General features: G+C 42.8%; 2 protein-coding genes across 2 annotated transcripts; one reads left to right on the top strand and one right to left on the bottom strand.

Annotated features, from left to right (window-relative positions):
• Positions 1–2,785: 2,785 nt before the first annotated feature.
• On the top strand, positions 2,786–4,545 carry LOC141777742 (tripartite motif-containing protein 16-like). The gene has a single exon (XM_074652268.1). The coding sequence runs from the start codon at positions 2,810–2,812 to the stop codon at positions 4,478–4,480; it is 1,671 nt and encodes a 556-aa protein (XP_074508369.1). The 5' UTR covers positions 2,786–2,809; the 3' UTR covers positions 4,481–4,545.
• A 12,562-nt stretch (positions 4,546–17,107) lies between these two features.
• Positions 17,108–26,923, bottom strand: LOC141776565 (ral GTPase-activating protein subunit beta-like). The gene is made up of 16 exons (XM_074650261.1): positions 26,908–26,923; positions 25,958–26,091; positions 25,683–25,865; positions 24,902–25,050; positions 24,099–24,265; positions 23,665–23,777; positions 23,412–23,567; positions 23,082–23,267; positions 22,822–22,980; positions 20,873–20,996; positions 20,644–20,760; positions 19,569–19,672; positions 19,377–19,479; positions 19,103–19,157; positions 18,890–19,029; positions 17,108–17,295 (listed from the first exon to the last, which is right to left on the bottom strand). The coding sequence occupies exons 1-16, from the start codon at positions 26,921–26,923 to the stop codon at positions 17,123–17,125; spliced, it is 2,079 nt and encodes a 692-aa protein (XP_074506362.1). The 3' UTR covers positions 17,108–17,122.
• Between the last annotated feature and the right edge of the window lie 471 nt (positions 26,924–27,394).

Below are 27,394 nucleotides of genomic sequence, written 5' to 3'. Positions count from 1 at the left end.
GCTGCGCCACACACTCTGCCTCCTCCAGTCATCTCCAAACAGCACATCTTCACCAGTATGGATTGTGTAAATTAACAAAGTGTGTAAATGAAGCCAGTGACAGCTCTCACACAATCGTTACACTCCATATCATCATTATCATTATCAGTCCTAATCATAATGCAGGACAAGTTCACTATAAAAACTTAAATAATAAATAATAAATAGTGTACACCTGTCAAACTTCCTTTTTTCTAATGATATCCAGGTGGGGGATATTACTGATTGTCTTGATCATTTTAAGTGAATGGATCAGTGTGATTGCTGTAAAGATATAAACACAGCGGTGAGACTCGGAACATGCTGCATGGTGCTGGTGGATATACCGTCACTGTGAGGACTACGTGACGTGAATGAGAGAATCAGGGGGGAACGAGTGTTCAGAGACCTCCTCACCTACAAACACCTCCATCTCTGTGTCAGAAAAACTCCTTTTCTTGGTCTTCCTCTCGGGAGTTGCCGTGATTCACCATAAAGAACCACTGATCAACAGGCTCATTCACATGCAGAAACATTCATGAGGTGCTTTGCATCGACCATTTATGGTTGAATGTGGGCGTGTAGAGGGCGGAATATGAGGCGGATCCACGTGCGCACATTTCCAGGTGGACTGTGATTTATAAAGGGAATGAGAGAATCATGTTTTTTCTTAGAGTGTGGTGGCTGATCAGCACAAGACCTACGAAAAATATGAAAATGTTCTAAAATGTCCCGTGGTACCAGTCCATCTATCCTCTCATTCACAAACGTTCAGGGGAACCACCCTATGTTTTCCCTGACAATGCGGCATTATTTTTCATACTGCCTGCCTGAATATACCTGTATTCTCCCTCCGTCTGAAACGCTGAAACCAAGCAAACCAAGTGCGCACTTTAATCACGTCCAAAACATTCAAATTTGTGGATCCCAAAGTGTAAACAATGTGCTGGAGTATGGCAATGGAATATTTAATTGGATTTCTTTTGGTCAAACTTTGCCTCCAGCAACCCGCTTCCTCAGTTCTTGTATCATGCCGCAACCCGGCCAGCGTTTGCTGTTATACAATAGTATATACATGTTTTTAAAGTGCTATTGCATATCAAAAAAATAAAACTAAATAATGAATCCTACTGGAGTTGGCACCTTGCCGTGGTGGATAAGCTTGTGTGTCTCTTTAACCCTGTATTTCAACAGGAGACTGATCTAAGTTTCCTTATAAGTTCAACCAAGTCAGCTTGGTCACAGGTTAGAGACCGGACAAATATCAGCTCCTTTGCTCAGATTAGAAGGCCATTGCAAAAATAAAACATTGTCATATGAACCTGAAGTGCTTACTCCAACTAAAAAGTTCTCATGTCATCTCTGTCAGTTTTACTGCTAGCAATACAACCCAAAGTTCTACCAAAGTTCAGCATCACTTTAACTGTGATTAGAGGTTACTGGTAACCAAGAAAAGTATCCAGCGTTATCTCTGTCAGTTTTACTGCTTTATTGGTCGTCATTCTACCATGAAGGCATGGGGGTGAAGTTTGACCCTGAAGTGACCATGCTCCTTTTATTTGGTTTTGAGGAGGTAAAAAAATAATTTCTGTGATCTTCTGACATCTGATCTCATCAGCTTGAACGCACCTTGGAAATCATCAAGAGTCGTAAAATCAGTTTTCTGCAACGTTTTGGAAAACCTATTTTGCGGCCACTTTGGAAAATGGCTGCCGCGTCCGTCAGGGGCCGAATTGGCAGCGCCCCGATATCTATATCTTTTCGTGACATATAACCCTACATCTGTGCCTAATTTGTTGCTTTTATCGCAAAATGCACAATTGTTATGAATATTTCAGCTTAGCTGCCCCGCTGTTACATGAGATTTAGATTTACTTTTCATTTCTTTTCTTTTCTGTAAATCTTTTAATCTGGAAAGAACTTTGTACTTAAGTTTGACAAGTGTTATATAAATTATTATTATTATTACTAAACTAGTTGCTTAGGTTACTTATCTCTACTTTCTTATGTAAAACGAAAAATGAAGCAGTAAAACAATGGCTTATGAGATTTCTTAAAAACAATCACTGCAGCCTCAGGAGTGTGTGTAATGTGTCACTAGCCTGTCTGTAAACGGCTGCCCGTACAGCGGTCCGTTGCCCACACCGGGTTCCTGTCCCGGGTGAGGAAGAGTTTATGAGAAATGTGGAGCCATCACCAAAGCCTGAGGAGCCAAGAAATATTTTACAGCTGAAAACTGAAATGTTTTCAAATGTGGAGCAGGTTTGAACCGAGGCTCCGTTTGTAAATGACGAAACATACTGTGCGTTCCAAAACCCATTCTACCATACTACTTAGTATGACAGAAAAAAAGATTTCTTATGTCCCAATACATAGTATGTCAAATGCAGTGTGCCAAAAATACCAGGATGTCCTACTACATCTGGTCACATTTTACAGTATGAAAGCCAGCATGCTTTTCTGGCTGTTCTGACCCACAATCCTCTGCACAGCAGATATATTGTATTCATACTGCATGCAACAGTACGTACTTTGTAAGGGCAGCTGCAGTGTACTAGAAGTAAAAAGGAAAAGTATGTGATTTGGGACGTATTCAGTCGTGCTGCTCCTCGTCCTGGAATGATTCACAGCTTGATAACCCGGCCCTCTTATTTCCTTGTTCCCTCCCCTTCAGATCGACAGTTTGAAGGTGGGTGTAACCAACATAACACATGATGATTACATCACAGCTCAAACTAGTGTCGGTTCTCAGGAAGTGAAACTCAGACAGTCGTTGCTACTGAGAGGTGAAATGGCGCAGAAAGGAGTTCAGCTGGAGAGAGAGTCATTCTCTTGTTCGATCTGTCTGGATCTACTGAAGGATCCGGTGGCTACTTCCTGTGGACACAGCTACTGCATGAACTGTATTAAAAGCTTCTGGGATGGAGAGGATGAGAAGAAGATCTACAGCTGCCCTCAGTGTAGGCAGACCTTCACACCGAGGCCTGTCCTGCTGAAAAACACCATGTTAGCAGATTTAGTGGAGGAACTGAAGAAGACTGGACTCCAAGCTGCTCCTGCTGATCACTGCTATGCTGGACCTGAAGATGTGGCCTGTGATGTCTGCACTGGGAGGAAACTGAAAGCCTTCAAGTCCTGTCTGGTGTGTCTGGTCTCTTACTGTGAGAAACACCTCCAGCCTCATTACGATGTAGCTCAGTTAAAGAAACACAAGCTTGTGGAGCCCTCCAAGAAGCTCCAGGAGAACATCTGCTCTCGTCACGACGAGGTGATGAAGATGTTCTGTCGTACTGATCAGCAGTGTATCTGTTATCTCTGCTCTGTGGATGAACATAAAGGCCACGACACCGTCTCAGCTGCAGCAGAAAGGACCGAGAGGCAGAGAGAGCTGGAGGTGAGTCGACTCAACATCCAGCAGAGGATCCAGGACAGAGAGAAAGATGTGAAGCTGCTCCAACAGGAGGTGGAGGCTGTCAATCGCTCTGCTGATAAAGCAGTGGAGGACAGTGAGAAGATCTTCACCGAGCTGATCCGTCTCATGGAGAAAAGAAGCTGTGATGTGAAGCAGCAGGTCAGATCCCAGCAGAAAAGTGAAGTGAGTCGAGTCAAAGAGCTTCAGGAGAAGCTGGAGCAGGAGATCACTGAGCTGAAGAGGAGAGACGCTGAGATGAAGCTGCTGTCACACACAGAGGATCACAACCAGTTTCTTCTTAACTACCCCTCACTGTCACCACTCACTGAATCTACATCCAGCATCAATATCCGTCCTCTGAGCTACTTTGAGGACGTGACGGCGGCTGTGTCAGAAGTCAGAGATAAACTACAAGACGTTCTGAGAGAGAAATGGACAAACGTCTCACAGACAGTGACTGAAGTGGATGTTTTACTGTCACAACCAGAGCCCAAGACCAGAGCTGGATTCTTACAATATTCACGAGAAATCACACTGGATCCAAACACAGCACAAACACAGCTGTTATTATCTGAGGGGAACAGAAAAGCAACATTAATGAGACAAGAACAGTCTTATTCTAGTCACCCAGACAGATTCACTGACTATTGTGGTCAGGTCCTGAGTAGAGAGAGTCTGACTGGACGTTGTTACTGGGAGGTGGAGAGGAGAGGGACAGGAGTTCATGTAGCAGTCACATACAAGAGTATCAGGAGAGCAGGGGGGGGGATTGAATGTGTGTTTGGACACAATGATAAATCTTGGGCGTTAGATTGTAAACAAAACAGTTATATATTTTGGTACAACAAAGTCAAAACCCCCGTCTCAGGTCCTCAGTCCTCCAGAGTAGGAGTGTACCTGGATCACAGTGCAGGTATTCTGTCCTTCTACAGCGTCTCTGAAACCATGACTCTCCTCCACAGAGTCCAGACCACATTCACTGAGCCTCTCTATGCTGGACTTAGGCTTTATTATTATGATGTCACTGCTGAGTTGTGTAAACTGAAATAGACAGAAGTCATTTAAGGGTTAAATTCAGTGTTTTAACTCTTAAACTTCTCTGGTGTCCATCATTGTTGCTGCAGAGCTGATTTGTGTCTGGACCGCAGAGGACCAGCCCTACAAACACTAAAGTGTGTCACTGACTGACTGACTGAGTGATGAAGTTACAGGATTCATCAGCGACTGTTGCAGGTTCCTCATTGGTTGTTGCTCTTTCTAAATGAAAAGCTGGAGAACAGTTCAGTGTTTATGTTTTCTGGGGATTGTGTCAGCGGTTCATTGAATCATTACATCGTGCTGTTGTTGTGCATGTGCTATTGTTTATAGTAGTTTAAGTTACGTTACGTTGTGCTTCGTATTGTGTTACCACCGTGCATTCACACCAAGCAGGAAGCACATTAGCAAGCCACACGTCGCTACTGCGGTATGAACCCAAAATAAACACACTGTGCTGTGATTTAATATCAATAAACGGATCAAAATGATGCCGAAATAACGACATTATGATGTTGATTTGTAAAAAGAGTGAATTCATGCTTTGTCAGGTCTGTCCGCAACACAGCAAGCAAACAACTTTTAAAATGCTTGTTTTCTGAACGGAGTCCGGATCGATCAGTGCCAGGCTATGCTAACATTGTAGCTGCTCCATCAACACTCCATCTAGGAATAAACACGGCAGCAACAACATCAGTGATGACGTCAACTTTGTAAGTATGTATATATTGTTACACACCACTTATATGATGAATGCTTTTGATACACATGCTTTAATAAAAACCTGAAATACTTTTAACCTGCAGACTGTATGTCATGATGATACATTTACACCTTGTATAAAATGTATAATATACTGACTAGTAAATGTCACCATTTACTATTACTGAATGCAATTTGATCATTATAAGTTGTCTTTCAATCAAACATTAAGATATAAGTGAAAAAAAACCTGTTCATAAAACATGATAGACATGACCACTGATTATTTGTGTAACAATTTAGCCACAAATTCACATCCTGACCAGATACGGTCCAGACAGATACTCGCTTTAGACTGAGTCTTGTTCTTTTCATGTCTTCACTGCACAGAGATCAGCTGTCAATCAAACATTATGTGCTCTACTTTGTAAACTTCTCTGTGCTCTAAATGTCTGATGAATATTTGTATATAGATATATATATATATATGTGTGTGTGTGTGTGTGTGTGTGTGTGTGTGTGTGTGTGTCTCTCTGTGTGTGTGTGTGTGTGTGTGTGTGTGTGTGTGTGTGTGTGTGTTGTTGTTTCTCTTCCACTGCACGGGTCTTAAAGGAAGGTCTACTGATTTATTTCTTATCATAGATATTCTGTTCTCACCACTTTTTGTAAAGATATCTAGAATCACATTTATTTGTTGGGCAGACTAAATGTTGTCGTCCAGATCGACGTACAAACGAGATCCTAAGATGTTTAATGAAACTGTAATTATCATGATCATAATCAATAAGGAAATCATTATTCTCTGTTACATCGCTGAGATTCTGCTCAAACAAACTGATTGTGTGGATGAAAATGAATCTGTACGTGAAATCATTGAACAAGAGTCATTTAGCAGACTTTACTGATGGGATGTGTGAACAAACTGAAGGTTTCTATAATCAATAAACAAGAATGAACTAAGTCTTTGCTCGTCTTTTTTCCAGGGTATCATACAAAGCTGAAGGAGTAAATGTGACTAGGAGAGAATAACTGAGGCAGTTTTCCTCCTGAAACACCACAAAGTCCAGTGTTCATGTTTAGAGTCAGTCAGTCTCTGTTTAAAAACAATCTAAAAAAAGATTAAAACTAAAAGGTAACATAACTTATTAGTTGTGACATGAGGATTTTGTTATCATAGTTATTGAACACAATCACAAGTTCATATATTGAATACAAATTCCAACTTCTTTCCCCACATACTGATAGAAGAACGCTCTTTTTCTCCACTTCAGCTCGTATTATTCCTCTGACGATACGCTCAACACTTGTTTCTAGACCGTGTTCAGAACGTTTTATTTTCACTGGGCTTGTTGTCTCCTCTGTATAACCACAGCTGTGGTGCTTTGGTGATTCTCTGAGCAACCTGGAGAGCACACAAACGGGACTATTGTTTGTTCTTCATTCAAACCGTATCATGCAGCTTTAAACACAACAACTGTTGTGGATTTATGGCTTTTTAAACTGTTTTGGATACATGAATGAAACCGTCTTGCCACATGGACTCTACATCTCTTTCTTTACATATTTACATCTCTTTCTTTATGTGCTTTTATTTTGTTCGTTGCAATACATGAGATTGATTTAAAGTGTGTATTGATCAAATCTCTTGGATTTTTGTGTAAGATGCATTACAAGAGCCACAATGAGTGCACCTCCAGTCACCAATCTGTCAGGCTCCTTGATGAGGGCCTGATTACTGAAGGATGCAATCGTCCAATAGGATGCTTTGTGTGTGTGTGTGTGTGTGTGTGTGTGTGTGTGTGTGTGTGTGTGTGTGTGTGTGTGTGTGTGTGTGTGTGTGTGTGTGTGTGTGTGTGTGTGTGTGTGTGTGTGTGTGTGTCTGGCAAAGCTGTATATAAAGTTGTTTCTGACACTCGCGTCTGTTTGACGTTGGTGTCGGCAGAGATGTTGGTTTTTGATTCAGTTTAACACTCTTTGACTAAAGACAACAATATAGAAAGAGTCAAGTCTATGTAGTGTTCTCCTTTTCCAGTTTGTTCAGAGCTCCATCATATTTTTTCTCTCTCTCTCTCTCTCTCTCTCTCTCTCTCTCTCTCTCTCTCTCTCTCTCTCTCTACGTTTTAAAAACAACCGCAGTGCCAATCCATCACGCTGATGAAAACATAACCTCGGGTCTTGAAGGAGGTAATAATGTGCACATAATAGCGGTAAAGGAGTTGCAGCACAACAGAAAATGAACTTCATGAAACGCCAGCAGAAAGAGGTTCAGCAGCGACTTCAACTATTCTGTTTGTCTGAGCTGTTGATATGAAAAGGTAAGCTGTTCCAGAGGTTAGTGGCGGAGGACTAAATTTCGGTTTTACTTCCATCTTGCACATCAGAATCTGATTATATCTTTATATTAAGTTAACAGAAACACAACACAGGAGGGCTGTGACATCACAAGGAGGAGCATCTGTGATTGGCTCATTCATATTTATGAAAGATAAATGTTCAACATTGTTAACATGTGATTTGGACAGATTGTTGTTTTGATGCTTTGGCAACGTTGTTCTTGAAGCTTTCATGCCAATAAAGCCCCATTGAAATGAATTGATGACATCACACTAAAGGACCAATCAGAATGTGAGGTTTTCACACACACTGTTTATTAAACCTGCAGGTGACATCATGACTCAAGTGACATCATCACTCCATAACACCAGAGGCCTGTACTACGAAGCGAGTTCAACATACCCGGGGTATGTTCTCGTTATCTGGCTTCACTTAACCTAGCAAACAAGATCTCGCTAAACTGTACTACGAAGCTGGTTATCAACTCGGTAAGTCAACCCGGGGTTTTCCAATCTCGTTATGAGCGCGTTCACATGAACGAGGAGGTGTTTGCAGCTTCTGACCAATCACAGACATGAACAAGTCTACTGACGGACAGACAGGCAGAGCGGCACATTTAACAAAGAGTAAACTATATTAGACAAATACGAAGAAGTTAAACACATAATCCAGGCTAAAAGTAACACAGTTGAAGCTGCCAAATGAAGGAAGAACAGCTGGTAAAAGAAAAAACTCCCGATGTGTGAATGCGTAAATTAACAGATTTATTAATTTAACGGAATACTCAAAAGTAAAGTATACTTGTCTAAATATAAATAGCGTTTAAGAGATTAGTAGATGAATAAATTACACTTATTTTTACCCTATGAGTATCACATGGCGTCTATGAGTAATTAAACATCCTTTCACCTGCTTCCCCCTCTCTGACGGTGTGAAACGGACTCAAGAGCAAGTAAAACAAAATAAATATAAAAATATAATTCAAAGCGGTATAACCCCCAGCATAAAGTCAGCTGTCCTTCCTGTATTTGTCAGTTTAAACTGTGTTGTTTTTAGTCTGGATTATGACTTAAACTTCTTCACATGTGTGTGATATTATCCTAGGATCACCGCACTGAGCTCTGATTGGTCAGTAGGAGGTGTTTTCGCAGGCTGCATCCCAAAGCTCTTAATTGCATCCCTGTTTCCCTCACTTGCGTCTCATCCTTGCGTCTTAGTCCCTCCCACCAGGGAAGCATGGAGAGACGCAAGGAAACCATGCGAGGAGAGAGGAAACGAGGAAATGACTTTTTATTAGTCTCCATTACTGAAAACATCTCACGATGAGCGGAAGAGGCAAAACCGGCGTTTGAGATTCTTAATATATATTAATATTGGTTTTTATACAATATTGATATATATTGAGGTATCGGAAAAGGAGAACAGCATCGCTGTGCTCTCCTCAGCGCCCGGCTGGGCAGCTGGCCACCATGCCCCCCGTCGCCAGTCGTCCTTTACAATATGTGACAAAGTTCGGTCAATTTTGGGTTCGGCTGAGATTCACCGGAGACGGTGATCCTCCGAGCCGTGACTATGTTGGTGAAACACTTCTTTTCGATTCCTGCTGGATTAACACCTCAGACGTGTACTCATTCATCGCTCTGCCAAACAAAAGAGATTTTGAACTATGTTTCCTCCAGGAAGCCCCCCTCAGACGGTTCCTGGATATACAAACCTCCAAAAAAACGGACCCCAAATGGAAAGACTGGTCTCTTGAATCGTCCATTCAAATGGACTCTACAACATTAGTCGTTAAATTCTGGACCGGTAGGGTGCCAGATCATGACATTGAGTTGTACCTGCGCAGATACTGCGATATCTTGCACACCAACAAACCGGTGGACAGATTCGTTATCTGGTACGGGGTCCGCAGGTACAAAGTTAAAATAAAAAAAGACGCTAAAGGAGAGTTTATCTCCATCCCAAACTCCATCTCCCTGGGTCCGTACAACGGTCGCATCATATACCCTGGACAGACAATCAGCTGCTTCATCTGCCACTCTGCAGACCACCAGGTGAAGCAGTGTCCTTCGGTGAAGTGTTGGAGATGTGGTGGTCTGGGACACAAGGCCAGGGACTGCACCGAGGAGAGTCAGTGCAGCCTGTGTGGAAAAAAAGGCCACACTTTCTTCAGCTGCCCAGCCTCATACTCAAACAAGGCGAGATTACAACAGGCTCCCGGTCCCCCCTCAGCCTCGCAGACTCACGACCCTCCGCCACCCCTCCAGAAGCAGCCTGGCCCTCCGCCAGCCCTCCAGAAGCAGCCTGGCCCTCCGCCAGCCCTCCAGAAGCAGCCTGGCCCTCCGCCAGCCCTCCAGCAGCAGCAGAAGCAGCCTGGCCCTCCGCCAGCCATCCAGCAGCACCCGGGCCCTCCGGCCCCCGGCTCCCGGGGACAGCCTGGCCCTCCACCAGATGTTGGACGGCGGTCTGCCCATCATCCTCCCACTCTACAACAGGCTTACAACCAGCCGGCCCTCAGAGACCGTCAGCCCTCTGCCTCTCAGCCGGGAGAAGCTCCTCTCCCCCTACAGCAGCTCGGTGCTGAGCCTCCTGCTCCCCAGCGAGGTCCGCGGATACGCGACCCTCCACCTACAGCCGAGCACCCCCCCTTAGCTCTTTCGGAAGATCTCTCTTCCCTGTCAGGGGAGGAGAGATTGCTGATCGAGAGCGATGTCGAAAGTAGCGACGATCGAGAGTACGAGAGTGCGAGCGAGAGCCCGAGCTCTGATTCTAGCTCACCGGGTCCAACGGCTGGCCAGCGAACCAGCAGCACCCCCCTCCAGTCCCCCTCTAACCCAGACACCTCCGACTCCTTTCCCCCCACACCCGAGTTCCCTGCACCCAAGCCACAGCACGAAGCACCATTCCAATTAACAAAAAAAAGACCATCTAATTTCACAAACCAAAATAAAGAAAAACGGCTAGACGATAAGCCCACACCCTAGCTCCCCACCACTCCACCATGTGCTTTCTTAAAATCGCTACCTGGAATGCTCGTGGGGTGCAGTCCCAAGCTTTTAGAGAAAAAAAAATTATTAATTTCTTATTGACAACTGATTTCGACATTTTGTGCACACAAGAGCTCAGACTCAACAGTATCGAGGACTCTGAGAACGTGTGTAAACTTTGGAACAAAGGTAAGGCATTTATATCTATTGGTGAAAACAGAGCAGACGGAATAGGGGTATTTTTTAAAACATTTGATGTGACTGTTCTAAAAAGAAGAGACCTCATCCCAGGGAGACTTTTAATGTTGGACTGTATGTATAGAGGGGAGAAATACAGAATCATTAATGTATACACTGCCCCTGGTAAAGCAAAAAAAATCTGCCTATTTAAAAGACTCAGAGAGCTGCTCACCATCGGTTTTAAAATTATTCTGTGTGGAGATTTTAATACAATAACGGAGGAAAACGACAGGTGTGGTCCAAATGATTTTAAATTAAGCTCCGAAGGGAGACTTCTAAAAGAAATCTGTGTGGAGGCCAAATTGACTGATGTATGTAGAGCTTTTAATCCATTCGGGAACGAATTCACACGGTTTGATAAAAAAACAAAAACAAGAATCGACCGAATATATGTTTCATCAGATTTTAATGTAAATGTGTATGCCACGGCGCTTAACGACCTCTCGGATCACCTCTTAGTTAAAACGTCCGTGACTTCCAGAGCCTCCGAAAAAAGAGGCTTCTGGAAGCTCAACTCACAGTGCCTCAAAGACACCAATGTATTGACAGAAATGAAACAGGAAATACACAAAATTATACAACTAAATATTATTACAAAATCTGATATTAAATTATGGGAAATATTAAAATATAGAATAAAAGACTTCTTTAAATTTAAATGTAGAGAGTTAAATAAGGCAAAAAATATAAAATATGACACACTAATGAATCAATATATATTATTAAAACAAAAGAAACAAAAATCTAAAACCGATGAAGACCTTATATCAAGTATAAAAACACAAATAGATAGTTTTAATCATGAATTATTATATAGTATTTATAAACAATCAGAAGTGGATAACAGAGGAAACTTGATCCATGCTATCAAATCAGGACAAAAACGAACTCAAAGTAAATTTATAAAATATATAAAAAATAAAAACGGTGAATCCGTACACTGTGAAAAACAGAAAAGAGAGGTGATCAGAGAACAATGTATTGACGCATATAAAAATATTGATGTTGATGTAGGTTGTATTAAAATGTTATTAGAATCAGTCCCGAAATACAGCTCGTCAGACTTCACTGGTCTGACTGGAGAGATCAGGAGAGAGGAGGTGATGGAGGCCATCCAACAGATGAACACTGGTAAAAGTCCTGGCCCAGATGGGCTGCCCACAGAGTTCTACCAGTTGTACATGGATGATGTGGTAAACCTCCTCACCTCCATGTTTAACGAAGGTCTGAAAAGTGCATGTATGGGGGACTCCTTCTATCAAGGAGTTTTATGTTTAATATATAAAAAGGGTGACGACTCGGATCTCGATAATTACAGGCATATAACTATAATGAATACCGACTATAAAATATTAGCTAAAATAATTATGAATAGATTAAATGATATATTAGATAAAATAATAGATAAAGAACAAACCTGTGCTATCAAAGGTCGTTTAATGTGGGATAATCTAAGTATACTTAGAGAAACCATACACAAACCAGACAAAAAAGGTTTCTACATAGTCAGCCTTGATCAAAAGAAGGCCTTCGATTACGTCTCCAGAGACTACCTACCGTGATGAAATCATACGGCTTTCCTGAGACATTCATTGAAATGGTTAAATGCCTGTACACCAAATCAAATATTTGTATAAATGTAAACGGTGTTTTAACTGACCCCTTTGAAGTGGAGAGAGGTGTAAAGCAGGGCTGCCCTCTGAGCCCTGCTTTGTACATCCTAGCCATAAGCCCCTTAATCAAGAAAATCAACTCAGACAGTTTAATCTCCGGTACAAGGGTGGGGCACATGCCCAAAACTACATCCATCGCGTACGCAGATGACATAACTGTTATTATTAAAAACCAGTTAGAGATGGATGCTTTAACAAATAATCTGTCTCTATATGAACTTGCAACTTGCCAAATTAAATCATAATAAAACTGAGGGAGTCTGGATCGGAGCTGAGAGGGACAGACAAAATATTAACATCAAAGTTAATCAAGAAATTAAAATACTGGGCGTATCCTTTTGTAATAGAGAATGTAGTGAAAGAAACTGGGAAAACAAACTATGTGACATCAAAGAAGAGGTGAAAAAATGGGAAAACAAGAGCACTAATTATAAAACAAGAGTTAACATCGTCAAAACCTTCATCCTATCCAAACTCCTCTTCCTAGCCAACATCTTCCCTCCATCCAACAAAATGATAATTAAATTAAATAAACAGTGTGTTAATTTAATCTGGGGTACAACCAGGGAAGTAACTAAAAGAGAACTAATGTTTAAAAGCAAAGAATACGGGGGGTTAGGAGCTGTTGAGCTGGGGAGTAGACTGCATATAGCTTTTATTAAAAATGTCTCTGCTGCCATCTGCAGGAAGGCTCTCTGGGTTGGAGATGTCTCCATGTGGAGAAAGAGGAGAGGTAGAGCCAGACAAGGCCCTGATTATAAATTGATATATGGAGACTTCATCTCACAATACCAAGATTTGCAGATTGACTGGAATGGCTTACCAAGTAAAATGATATTCAAAAAAATAAATGATTCTAAATATGGTGGCCTAATAAAACATAAATATTTAACTGACACTGAAAGTACTGAAGTAATTAAAACATTGAAAACTAAAAACCTCTCAGAGAGCATTCGAGATGTGCGGTGGCTGATATCTGTTAACAGACTTGCTGTAAGAGCTGTTGTCTCATGGAGTTGTTACGTTACTACAAAAACATGTCCCATGATTTATTGTAACGAAGACGAGACGCAGCAACACCTGCTCATGGACTGTTACAGAGCTCAGGAGGTCTGGTCCATGCTCCAAGGCCTCGGCCTGGCTCATGAAGTCGGTTATAAATCTGTGATGTATGGTTTGTTGGATGAAAAGATGTCTGTAAAACAAAAAGAACTTTCACAACTAATTATTAGCATCACTTGCTTCAAGCTATGGAAAACAAGGTGCGTCATAGTCTTGGAACAGACTGTGATTGACAGCGATACCGTTGTGAAGCAAATACTGACTGACCTCAGAAGGAGGAGAACTTTGGACAAGACCCAGATCCTCCCATGGAGCCAACTGGACTTCTGATACCCTGTACTTTGCGAAGTGTACCCTGAACATTGTGATGTTACCCTGAACATTGTGGGGTTACCCATGCCCCAGAGCCCGGTCCTTCCGGCTCCGGCCTTTATCAATTGACCTCTAACCTTGTGCGCTCAAGGAGGCACTTTTTAACGAACAATCAATGACTTCTCCACATAGCACTTTATTTGCATAAACTGTCTTTTCTTTTTGTATTATTCTATTGTAATCCATGTCACATCCTATGTATATTCACCAAATTCCTGTAAAATTGTAAAAATTTAATAAAGTCTTTAAAAAAAAAAAAGGAAACGAGGAAATACGATTTAAGCGACATGGGACGGTCGTTTCCTCTGAAGCGTCACGTGAAGCGACGTCCGTTTCTGATGACAGCAGCAGCTGATCACAGCTGGATCAGCTGTCAGTCAACTTTAACAGCTGTTTGTGTCTGAACTGTAGTAATACTAATAAAGACAAGTGCAAGCTGCAGCCTGTATTTCTACTGTGGACTGCTTAGAGGCTCAGGAACCATCTCTACTGGCACAATAACTTTACATTATTTATTCATTATTAGAGTCTGTAGTTATTGATATTCTGATTGTGAGTTAATTATTTCATAACCCAGAATATGACTATGGTGTTTTTTTAACACTGTACATTATTTATTAGGCTAAAGGGAAAATGTAAATGATGTATATCAAACCCAACGTTCAGGAATCATCAGCCTCATGTGACTGAATGGAAATGAGGATAAATGATGTAAAAGGTGTTTGTTGCTGACAGACAGACTCTCCTTTTCTCTCTGACTTTAATAGTTTCATTAATAAAAGTTAACGGGGGAAATAACAGATCATGAAAAGACAAATCATTCTAATAAATGCAGAAAGTTATTTTAAGTCAGTTTGTCAGGTTTTATAAACCCCTCTGACTGTCAGGCTGCTTCACTGACGGTGTGTGAAGCAGAGCTACTGCAGGTCCTTCTGCTGCTGCTCAGAGCTTCAGTTAACACACATTTGAACTAGATGGTGAATCAGAAGACAACTAAACTATAAAACGTTTAATCTGTGATCTGTTTTCACTCAGGTATGAAACTCAGTGATGTTGAGAGGTAAAGTTATCAGATCAGTCTGGTCGGCAGCAGCGTCCAATCAGTAACTGATCTCCAGTAAGGGGGCGTGTCGGTCAGTAAAAGACTTCCGTGCAGGATACACTGGTGTATCCTCGCTCATAGCTCCTCCGGCAAGCCTCCTCGATCCTCGATCCTCGCTCCTCGATGCACAAATAAGGGCTTTGGGACGGTCTTCAAAATGGCGCACCAGAACAACTTCTGGTTCAAGCGAGGATCGAGGAGCGAGGAAACGAAAATTAAGAGCTTTGGGATGCACCCACAGAGTTGATCTCTTATCTGGAACTTAACCTGCTCCGGAGCAGGTTAGCCGTTCAGCATAAGTTACCATGGAGATCTACCTCGATAAGAAGTGATCCAGCTTCGTTACACCGAAAACCCGGAGTTAACTCTGAAGTTACCTCGATAACCACAAATCCTGCTTCGTAGTCCAGGGCTGCGTTCGAATAGTCAAATAATTACGTCCTAATGTCTTTTCCTAACCACTTTTCCTTGACCTCAGTGGAAAACGTCGTGAGGTCAAGGAAAGATGAGAAGGAGAATTCAGAAGGAGTTAGGAAAAGACAACAGCGGTGTTAGGAGAATCCGACTGCTCTTTCACTAGGCTCCGTTATTATGATGCGACGGCGGCGGATGTTAGTGACGTCAGTTTGCTGTGGTGAAACTACAATGTTCTGAAGATGGACTACAAAAGACGCTGCTTCTCCCTGTGCGTTACTAAATAGGTCTTTCAGTGACAGACTCCTTCACCTGCGGTGTGTTAAAGAGAGATACCACAGCTCCTCCTCCTGCTGCTGGAACACTTTATCATCATATAAAAAAGATCATCTGACCTAACGAGGAAAAACATCACTTCATTACCTCGGCTGGAACTGAAATAAACAGGAATATATGATAAATATTGAGTTAACTGTTGGAGTTATGGAGAAGGGGTAGGACCATATACTGTAAGTGTAGGCTGTACCTCTTCCAACTTCTTTTTGAAATATTCGTAATATGTATTTATGTTGATTATTTGTTAATTGGTTGTTTACTGTTCATTTTATTAGTTATTCTTGTTTTGTTTTTTACTGAGGTATTTGTTACATGTTCGAAATAAATAATTAATTAAAAATAAAGTAAAACTAAATGGTTGTCACCGTCCACTCATATTCAACATGAATCCCAATTAGTGTATGAGGGTATGAAAATAATATGCAAGATAAGCATATAGTTTGTTATTATGAACGGCCAAATGGTGCATCGCTTTAAATGCTACGGCCGCAAGGAATTGTGGGATGTTATTCTCTCGTTTCCTTTGGTAAAGGATGGTCCAGTGTATCCTATGCTAAAGGAGATAATAAAGGAAGCATTGAAGCTCCTTTCCTTAACATTTGGTGAATTCGAACGGCTCTTATCACGGCTGCTACTGAGGTACTTCCGGGTCATTTCACTCAGTTAGGAACCTTCCTAAGCAAAAAGGACTATTCGAACGCAACCCAGGCCTCTGTCTTCACTCAGGTGACATCATCACTCAGTAACACCTGTCTTCACTCAAAACCTGTGACAGCAGTAACTGTTGATTCTCATTGGCTGGTTTACAACTACACAAACACACAAGCACATTTTTAAATCTGTGATTGGTAAATAAAACATCAGGTTGCCATGGTAACAGTGGAGCTGGTGGTTGGTGTACAGCATAGACTGTATAGATAGATGGACGACAAGTCTCCACTTCCTTCCATTGTAAAATGAAGCCCAAATATCTCGGATATGGGAGCAGCCATCTCACGCTTTTGACATCATTTGGAGCCAGAGTCTGTGCAGTTGTGATCGGGGAGCTGGAGCCGCGATATCCAGGTCGCGCCAACACAATTGACCGTCCCAATCACAAGCCGAGCACGGCCGCAGCTTATGATTGGCAATCAAGATGTTTTGGCTTAATTTTGGGTAGCTGTCATGTCGTCCATCTTTATATACAGTCTATGGTGTACAGTAGGTAGAGGTTATGGGGGGTTGGTCAGAAAGGTCAAAGGTCGGGGGGTCAGTCAGAGAGATTAAAGGTCAGGGGGGCCGGTCGGAGAGATTAAAGGTCAGGGGTCAGTCAGATAGGTTAAAGGTCAGGGGTCAGTCAGAGAGATTAAAGGTCAGGGGGGCCGGTCGGAGAGATAAAAGGTCAGGGGTCAGTCAGAGAGGTTAAAGGTCAGGGGTCAGTCAGAGAGGTTAAAGGTCAGGGGTCCTGGAACAGGGCGGAGTAAAAGGCGGGTTCAGAGCGGCGGCTGCGGTAGCGAAGGATGATGTCATTGATCATGTGCTTCCTTCTGACATGGGATGGAAGGGCAGAGTCACTCTCTAACCGTCGCCGATGGCAACAGTTGATCACCGTCTCTCTAACCAGGAAACCTGGAGACAGAGAAAGAAACAAGGTCTGTTTCAATAGTGTTTCATTCATGAAAATACATTCGTTAAAGGTTTTTGTCCCACGATGAAGACAAGACTAAACTGACTACTTTAAACAATAACCAACTAAACCTCCAGACTATCGAGGAGATAAAAGACGGACGGTTATTACTTTCATTTATATGTATTACTTAATAATCCAGATTATCTTCATCTGTAGGAGGATAAGTACAGCTGACCTTCACAAGATAGCATTATGGTGCAGTGAACAGCAGGATAGTTGGTGCCATCGTCATCCCTCCGAGATTTAGTATGTAGATCGACTTTATGTCATCCATCTATTCAATGACTGTAGATGTCGTTCACACAGTTAAAGAGAACCTCACCCCCAAAATGGTCTTTTGTATATTAATTACGTGCACCCCGCGTTACCTTGAATTCATGGAGAAAACTTTGTTTTTGTTGCTTGCTTCCACGGTGAACGAAGAATCAAATAACGGAGAAAAGTGTGGGGGCCGCGTTTAACATCAGCAAAACTAAATCAAAACATCCGTTTACAATCTCTCACACAATTCGTGCAGTATAATCCAAGTCTCATTTATCTAGTCGCATGCTCACTACTTCCCAAATGCATTTTTGCCAAAAACGCACAAACAATCTCACGTTTGCACACGCGTGCTACACGTCCCTGCGAGTATTGTTTATGCAGAAGTGCTTTAAATAGTAAGGTTTTAGCAAAGATGCATGTGCTTGGGGGAGTAGTGAGTTTAAGACTGGATAAATGAGACTTTGATTATACTGCACAAGTTGTGTGAGAGTTTGCAAATGGATGATTTCATATAAACTGGGAAAAAAAAGTTCGGAAACTTGTGTTTGGTCGATTATTTCTCCATTGTTACAATGCTAATTGGCATTGTATTTTACATCGTTGGAAAGCCTGTTTATTGACCTTCACAATGATGTCCAACTTGTAAGGATCATGCATTTGTGGGATGAGCAGCACAGCTGATTATGTGGGTAGCGCCCAAGAAAAATTTGCCAAAATGCTCTGCCAATGGTAAACAGTGTATTCTCGTAAGGCTACCAGGAAGCCTGCAATGACTGCCCTTCACCGTCAGGCCCATATGTGCTGGTGTCAAATCCACCGTGGACTTTTGGAGTTATCCTCCAAACGGATAAACCAACAAACCTACCAACAAACAAACAAACAAACAAACAAACCAACAAACAAACAAACCCAAACGCCGGTGAAAACATAACCTCCTTCCTAGGCCTTCGGCTTTGGTGGATTTAATAATCATTTTGGGGTTGAAGTATTCCTTTAAAGGTCTGGGCCCAAATGAAGCAATGAAGGTTTTACTTCCATTCTGGTCTTCCATACCTCTAGTGACCATACCTTTTTGCTCCCTCCAAATTTGGGGGGTCTATTTGCCACCTCTTACAACTTGTCACAATCCAATATCTATTTAGTTATTTTCAAGTCAAGATTTTGGTTAAAGCACACCACTAATTTTCCACCTAGTCCACTTCCCTCTGGTATTGATCTCCTCTATGTGGGGACAGACAGACAGACAGACAGACAGTCAGTCAGACATACCCAAAGACCTCTTGCTGACCACACTCCCGCTGACCAATGGGACAACCAAACTGAACTTGCTGGTGGTGTTTCCATGGAAATGGATCCGGTAGAGTCCAGTTTTCAGAGGATGGACAAAGATCAGCTGGACATTTGACGCACTGACAGACAGAGAGACAGTTTTGTCATTAATAAGACTGAAGCAGTTTGTTACAGTGTATTTGGATGTTTCACCTGGTCGGTGTTTCTGCCTTCATCTCTGACAGCAGGTCGGACAGAGGGAAACTCTCTGAAACACAAAGTCACAAATCTGTTCTCACTTCATCACTCCAGAAAACTACAGATTATTGTCACTCCCCAATCTATTTTGGACTGGTTTATTCTGACCAAACAACTGATCTCATCTGGCTTGGTGCACTCAGTTATACTGATACTAGTTAGAACACTACTCAATTATTATAATTACTAATATAACTACTTATTATACTGTTAATATAAAGTTAGTTACCGATATCCTCGAAGCGTTCGACCCAGACTATCAGGAGTTTGGATTCAGAGCCGACGGACGACAACACAAAACGAAAAGACTTCATGTCTTCAACTGGAGAACTCTGGACAAACAGAAAGGTCAGAGACTGACAGAAATAAGTTAAGATAAGTCATAACGACATGAAAAAGCTTTTATTTTGAAGGTCCATACTGTGGGTTGAGGGGCGGAGTCTTGGCTTGGCTCAGAAAGACTCAAGTTGGATGGCAGCTCAGTCGGAGGCTCCGCCTTGTCTGGACTCTTTGACAAATCAGCCACTTTAAACAAAACAAAAAGAAGAATTTAATAAAGTAAAAGGAAATAACTTTGATTTTCTCCTTATATGGTCTCACCTCTCCTCATGCGGTACCACCTTTCCTAAATGGTATCACCTCTCCTTATATGATACCACTTTTCCATATACGGTCACACCTCTCCTTATATGGTCACATGTTTCCTTATATGGTACCACCTCTCCTTATATGGTACTACGTGTCCTTATATGGCACCACCCATAGAAATAGAATAGGAGTAGAACGGACATTGAACTGTTTTCTGTGATCATCTGACAAGTACAAAAGAAAATGGCAATAGTTGTTAGCTTTTATGGTGACAAAAGAACATACGTCATTTGGGCCGTAAAGTGTGGTCGCAGCTCGTTGGTAGCTTGTCCTTCTCCGAAGCGGCGGGGAGTGAGGCGGAGGGACCGTTGGACTCAGCGCTGCTGCTGGCCACCAGCCCACTGTTGCCTTTTAGCAACTTCTAGCTATCTAACTGGCGGACAGCAGGCTAGTTAGCTAGCTTGCTAATTCCACCATACTTTAATGCCATACTGGTAACAGAAAATGAGGCGAACAAAGTTGTCACTCATATGGCGATAGAAATGTGCTTTCCTCCACTGAGACAACAGTTTGTGGCTGAAGCATTAAGTTGTTAAATTGTACTCATTTATTCTGGCTCTCTATGCTTTGTAACATGACTTACTACTCCACTGCTCGTTTGAATCGTTATTGCAAAACCACACCTCAGTGAGTCCACAACTGGCCATTAGTCACTTTGGTCTATACGGAAATGAGCCCGCTACAACGCCGCAATGGCGACGGTACACATAAAAATGGCAGCCGTTCCAACCACCCTACTACATTGGGAATGTCCGTCCTACTCCTATTCTATTTCTATGGCACCACCTCTCCTCATATGGTCAATACAGAAGAGTTTAGTGACTATTATTAGATCATCAGACACTCACTGTATGATGATGAGGGGACGATGAAGGTGATCTCTGTCAGAGCATTGGCGTACATCAGGACGAACCTCTCGCCATTAAACACGCCCCCTCCACTGTCACCCAGCACAGCAGGGAATTCTGGAAGACAGAAAACAATCAATCAACGATCAAGGAGAACAGAGTGACCTCAGGTAACCTCTGACCTCTGACAGTGTCCTGTTGATGAGAAGTGACCAATCAGAGCACTGACCTGAACTGTTGGTGTTGACCCCGCCCCCCTGTCGTCGCCCCGCCTCCACCGGCTGACCAAGAGATGACAGGAAGTCGAGGAAGTGAGACGGGACGCTGCAGCTGGACTCCACGTTCCTCAGGATCTACAAAGAGACAAACAGGTTAAGCCAAGTTCACACTACACAACTTTTAAAGTGGTAAGATGGCTGTACTGTTCACACTACACAACTTGCTGTCTTGTAATCGGGAGACTTGAAGTCGTTGTGGTTTTCACACTACGTTTTGTCACGAAAAGAACATTCAGAAAGTGATGTTGTCATTGGCACATGTGTTCACATAATAGCCTATTTCCACACGTCTTTACTATTTCCCCTATGAAGATCAGTCGCTATGTTTATTCATGCAAACATCCAACATCCTAGGTGCAACAATAACTTTGGTGTGTGTTGCAAATGCTACACATAGCACACACAGTTACAGGTGACCCATCCCACAGGTTTCCCCTCAACCTGTGTCTTGCGCTCTCATTGGTTGTAGCTCCCCGACAGACTCCCCAACATGTCCAGATATTTACCATGCCAGATATATGGAAAGTGTCCCGATGCAGCATTGAGCCTCTCAGCTTGCGTCCCTGAACAGTTCACACAAAGTGCTTGAGCACCGATTTGCAAGCCCCAATTTGCGAGCGCCAAGCCAGTTATTTGCCTCCCATCTGGGGCTTTTGCCGGGGAGCTCCAAAAACTGTTGGCGAGTGGAAAATCAGGGCTAAAGTCCTGTAGTGTGAACCAGGCATGATGGTGTCCACACGATCCGTACTTTCCACGCTTCCCAGTCATTGTCTATGAAAGCAGCCGTGCAATGTATTCTGGTAGTGGGGTGGCTGCTCCTCATTTGCATAAAGTTGAGGTCTAGACTATTTTATGTAAATCAGGGGCGTCCGTTGAGACTCGCCACTTTTGGAACTCCCGAGAAATGTTTAAACTAACTGTTGTCGATCTAAAATAAAGACAGATTCAGCAATTGCAAGGCTTAAATCTTGCATACTGTACGTTTTCATAAACACATTTCGTTAAACTATTTTCGTAACATAAGAGAAAAAAAATTCTGAGCCACCATGTTGGATCCGGTTTGAAAGCTGGGAGCAGCAGCCCACGAGGGAAAGCGTTCGTCCAATCAGGTGCCTAGTGGCAGCCGATCAAGCGTCCAATGCATGGAAGCGAGGCGGTGCCTCACGTCTGAAAACGCCACTGTGGACACGTACCATAAGAGACAGAGACAGGCCAGAAGGACCACAATACCAACCCAATCAAACCAAACCAAATTATCAACCAACAAAAATAAAACTATGTCACGTATTGGAAGGAAACAACTAAAACACTATTAAATGTGATCTAAAGAGAGACTTCACATTAGCAAATTATTTGACCAGAGTAAAAAATCCTAAATTAAGAAAAGCTTTGACTATGTACAGACTCAGTGAGCACAGCCTAGCTACAGAGAAGAGTCGGCATAGACAGAGCTGGCTGCCAAACGAGAGGCTCTGCTCCCAGTGTAACAGACAAGACGTAGAGTCAGAACTTCATTTCCTCACCTCATGCCCCAAATACCAGGCTCTGAGAAATGAACATTTTCCCAATATCATAAAAATACATCCTGAATTTGAACACCTAACAGACGTAGAGAAACACACATATTTACTTGGGGAAATACCCAAATGTGAGAGCAACAAAAACAACATCAACACAAACACACACTAACAACTTCCACAGTCTCTCTGAAACAAACAAGGGTTAATTGTTTCCTGCTATTTTCTTGATTTTATTAATTTGCACCTTTTTCTTTATAATCTCATTATTTCTTGACGCTTTGACGATATTGTCATTGTTACACTCAGGCCAATAAAGCATATTAAATGACCTCAGCAGCTAACAGACAGACAGACAGGTGAGACAGACAGGTGTATCTGACCTCAGCAGCTGTCCTCTGTCCTGCTCTCATGTAGAACACGAAAGCAGAGTCAAAGTTTCTTGACGGCAGCTGGTCCAAACGTCTCAGATCCTCAGAGAAACCTGGAAGGGACGAGTCCGGAGACACCAACTGAGCCGGGACACCGCTGGTACCTGGATTCTACAGAGGACAAGTGAGAGGGAGACAGGTGAGACAGACGGGTGAGGCAACAGACAGGTCTAAATGAATCAATGAATCAATCTCTGTCCAGTCCATGGTACCTTCAGGGTCTCAGGTGTCAGCAGGCCCAGGTGGGACAGGAAGAGTCTCGCCGTCTGGAAGTTGGTAATAGGAGGCGGCGGCCTGCAGGTCTTCATGACGACCGATCGTCCGCTCACCTGCGGCCGAGCCTCGACCCGTCGCTGCCTCTTCAACGCTGCTTGCAGACACTCCAGCTGCTGCTGCACCTGACGGAGGAGGAGCAGGAGTTTGCAGGTGCTAATTCTTTACAGACAGACAGGTAAAGAACACCTGTCTGACTTCAATGTAGCTTCAGAAAGTTCTATGACATCCAGCAGGATCTGGGGATCTGGGTTGACCCAGGTTCATACCTCCTCAGTAACGGTCTCGTGCAGAGTTGGTATACTCAGATCTGCATTAACTGAAGCAACTCTGTCCATGTTTTCAGGAAACAGCTGATGTTTGACACCACATCGTATCCCAGCATCCTCCTGGGCTAAACCGCGCTGTTCTGGGATCAGAGTTTGCTAAAGTAGATCAACAGACAGGAGAGATAAAACACTGATCTCAAGCCTATTATTATGTATTTTATTGTCATTTTTTGTCATTGATGGGAGTGGTCACCTGTGTGTCGGTTCTTCCCTCTCTGGGCTGCAGGTGGAGCTGTAGAGTCCATGTGTGACCTCCTGACGGTCCTCTGATCAGCACTGTGATCGACGGACATGGCGCTGCACACACTTAGACACATTAGGATTTTTTGAACATTAGGATTAGTTGATTGATCTATTAGTCGATCAACAGAAAGTGAATCAAAAGCAACATCAAGAAACAAAAGAGCAGCAAGAGGAAGTTACATCAGCCTCTCAGTTTGTGTCGTCAAATACTGTTAAACACTTTTGAGTTAATTTAGAGATTATTTAGATTTTGTCATGTGGAAATGTTGGACTGATGATGACAGGGGAAAGGTCAGGGAGCTTTTTGGTTTCATTGTGTTCCTGCTGTATGAGCATCTGTGTTTCCGTCTATATCTGGTTCAGGATCAGTGAGTCAGGACTGACCCTGTTCAGGTCCCTGTGGTTGTTCCAGCATGGCCAGGATCACTGAGCTGTCCACCACAAAATATCTGAACTTCTTCACACTGCTATCACTCATGGTGGAGCCAATCAGAGCGTCCTCATCCAGCAGGCCTCCAAGGAATGGGAAGGCCCCCGAAACCTGCATAACACTGAGATATGAATAAAGATCAGACTGGTGCAGATACTGTTCAGGATTGGCCCGACTTTAGCCCTGAATCGGTCCCCCCTGACTAGTTTTAGAGTATCTGGTCTGAATCTAATCTGAATTATGTCTGAATCTGATCTGATCTGCGCATGGCAACTACAGGTTAAGACAAGGCAACTCAAACCTGCTTTATGTCAGGGAAAGATCATGGTCTCGGTTCAGAAAGAGCCTGTAGTGGCCTGTTCTTTTCCAATCCATGTCCAAATTGCAACAGTCACAGATATCGCTGCCTTCATTTCAGCTCATTTATTTTCACATTTTAACATACAAAAAATATCAAAGACTGTACCGATGTCCCACTCTACACAAATACACTTAGTCTCACCACTTCCTTCTACCACAGCTGATCATCATTATCATATTAACCAGATATATACACAACTAATTGCACAAACATTATTTCAATAATTCAGCAAATGGTGAAAATATCCTTTGTAACTAACACAAAATGGCTCCAACAGGCCAAAGTACCGGATGTGAACTCTGGTCTGATCACTCAAGTGATTAAGGTAGTGGAGATGAAAAACAGCTCTTATTTTAAAACATCTAGTACCTTTACATGTGTGTTTGTTTTGCTCACCAGCTCAGCGTGGCCTCTGCAGCCTCCTTCACCCTCAGAGAGGCCGGGTTCAGTTCTTTCTCCTCTTTACACCTCACTTCCTGTTCCTGTCTGGACTTACTGCCTGCAATCCCCAATTTTACGATCTCCAGGATCTCCAACAAACACTCCTGAAAACAACATAACTGTATATTTAATACACGCAAACCACAGTCCTGTCCCCATTTCTGTTCACCCTCTACACCTCGGACTTCAGCTACAACTCCAAGTCCTGCCACCTGCAGAAGTTATCCAACAACTCCGCAATTGTTGGCTGAAGGACGCTGAGAAAAGGAGCGTTGTGGACTCATGGACTTCATTGAGTGGTGTGAGCGGAAGCACCTGCAGCCTAACACTGGCAAGACGAAGGCGTTGGTGGTGGACTTCAGCAGGTGGAAAAGATCGTTGATCGTCTTTGTGGTTGTATCATCAGATCTGCGGCCGCATGTCTTGAACACTCGGGTGAAGAGAGGAGCAGAGCTGTCAACTGATCACCACCTACAGTGCTGGTGAGTGGGATCAGATGGCGGGGGAGGCTGCCAGACAGATCTTGTTAGGGTGAACTGGGAACGTCTGGCTGAGGCCCCTGTCTGTGAGGTCTTTAACTCCTACCTCCAGATGAATTTCTTATACCTTTAGTAACTGATTGATGAGTTACCTGGCTGTTTGTTACCTGTTGGTTAGTTAGTTGGCTGTTAGTTGTCTGTTGGTTAGTTAGTTAGTTGTTAGTTGCCTGGCAGTTTGTCACCTGTCGGTTAGTTACCTGGTGGTCGAGCATCGCCGGGTGTTCAGTTAACCAGACGTTCAGACAGTAGAAAGCAGCAACGATGATGGAGTGCAGATCTCTGGAGTGAAGCGGAGGAGGACGACTGCACTGAAACACGATGTAACAACAAACTGAAGTGACCGCTCGCATCCTCTCACTTTCCTCCACACTAACCTTCACCTGCAGGCCAACAGGAGAGAGTAACGTCACAGTAACGTTTGCAGTTAATGGTGTGTGTGTGTGTATGTGTATGTGTATGTGTGTGCGCCCACCTTAGCCAATCCTCCCAGTACTTCCAGTGCAGACAGACAAACTGCTAAGTCATTCCTCCACTGAGCCGTCAGACGCTGAGTCAGCAGGCGCACAAATTGAACCCACAGGATCGATGCTGCGTCTGACTGAACGGCTGGTTACCATGGAAACGTAAGCACAAACACGAACACACAGACAGACACACACACACACACACGTAGATTTCCATGACAGGACGATCAATGTTATAAAAGTCAGTTAAACTTAACTAAAATCCAATCAGCATAGTTAACTACCGGTTCCTCTGGTCCATCTATTTGCACTGGTTCCCCCGGTCCATCTGGGTCTACTAGCTCCACCTTGATGAGACTCAGTTTCCTGAAAACAAAAGTAGATGAAGTGTTTCGGTTTTTCCTGATAGTAAAAGACAAGGGAAAAGTGAGCATGGCTAACATACCCCCACTAACTGCTTGATCCCTACTAAAGTAGAGCAAGAGGTTTTGCCCTTTTGGAAATTTTTTACAATTTTTGGGCACCCTGGACTTCTAACCCCCAAAAGGCACAACTAGACCACACTGTCAACCATCACACCAAATTTGAGGTTCCTAAGTGAAATAGTTTCCGAGTTCTGCTCCGGAAACGAAAGTGTGACACACAAATGGAGGGAAGGACGGACAGATGGACGGAAGGACAAACACGCTGAGCGGTATATATTAAATTATATTATAATTATATATTATATTATATATATTTTTACCCCCAACCACATTGTCGTGGGGGTATAAAAACCCAGAGTAACAGTGTAAAGTCCTGTTGGCGCCACCTGCAGGCTGATTGTTGGATTTAAATCAAATTTAGTAGTTTAAAGGTGCTATTGATAACATTCATAACATTCAGCCACTAGATGTCGTATTCTCCCTCTCCCGTTCCATTGCATTCACTTCAAATCAAGTCGTTGTCAGGCACTGACCCTCAATCTCAGTCATTTATCCGTTTTTTCCACACTAACTGATGACCCAGAGGTACCACGTGATACCAACGTTGTTATACTATCGGCTCACAAGCCTTGTTAGAAATGAGAACCGAACGTCAGATATCATCCACGGAGATAAACAAAACATGAATTTTGGACCAGCCAACATTTTTTAAATGATTCATTCACAATCACAATATTTATTTTTTCATGAAAAGCCATACTTTTCTTCAGCACTTTTCTAAAAGCTCTGTGGATGTATTTTTTTTAATTTTTTTTTTATATTCATCTACATAAATATGTTAATAATAAGACCTCATGAATATTATCTGAAGTCCAGGGATTCCATGAACACCACAAACATTACAAGACTGAGTGAAAGACAACAAGACACTGTGCAGTAAAGATCATTAAGAAAATGTGTAATATTTAAACAACAAATCAGAATTTACAATATGACATATAGACGGTTCTTTTTGTTTAT

This window comes from Sebastes fasciatus, chromosome 1 (assembly GCF_043250625.1).
Source record: "Sebastes fasciatus isolate fSebFas1 chromosome 1, fSebFas1.pri, whole genome shotgun sequence".
Classification (NCBI taxonomy): domain Eukaryota; kingdom Metazoa; phylum Chordata; class Actinopteri; order Perciformes; family Sebastidae; genus Sebastes; species Sebastes fasciatus.
Note: the sequence above shows the minus strand (reverse complement) of the source record. Positions and strands in the feature narration are given on the sequence as shown.

Excerpts from the sequence above, each read along its gene's own strand:
- LOC141777742 (XM_074652268.1), top strand. The coding sequence starts at position 2,810 with ATGGCGCAGAAAGGAGTTCAGCTGGAGAGAGAGTCATTCTCTTGTTCG.
- LOC141776565 (XM_074650261.1), bottom strand. Across the intron at positions 23,778-24,098 it reads ACCACAGGGACCTGAACAGG|TGTGTGCAGCGCCATGTCCG; the intron begins GTCAGTCCTGAC and ends AATGTGTCTAAG. Across the intron at positions 17,296-18,889 it reads GGTCAGCAAGAGGTCTTTGG|GTTTCCTGGTTAGAGAGACG; the intron begins GTATGTCTGACT and ends CTCTGTCTCCAG.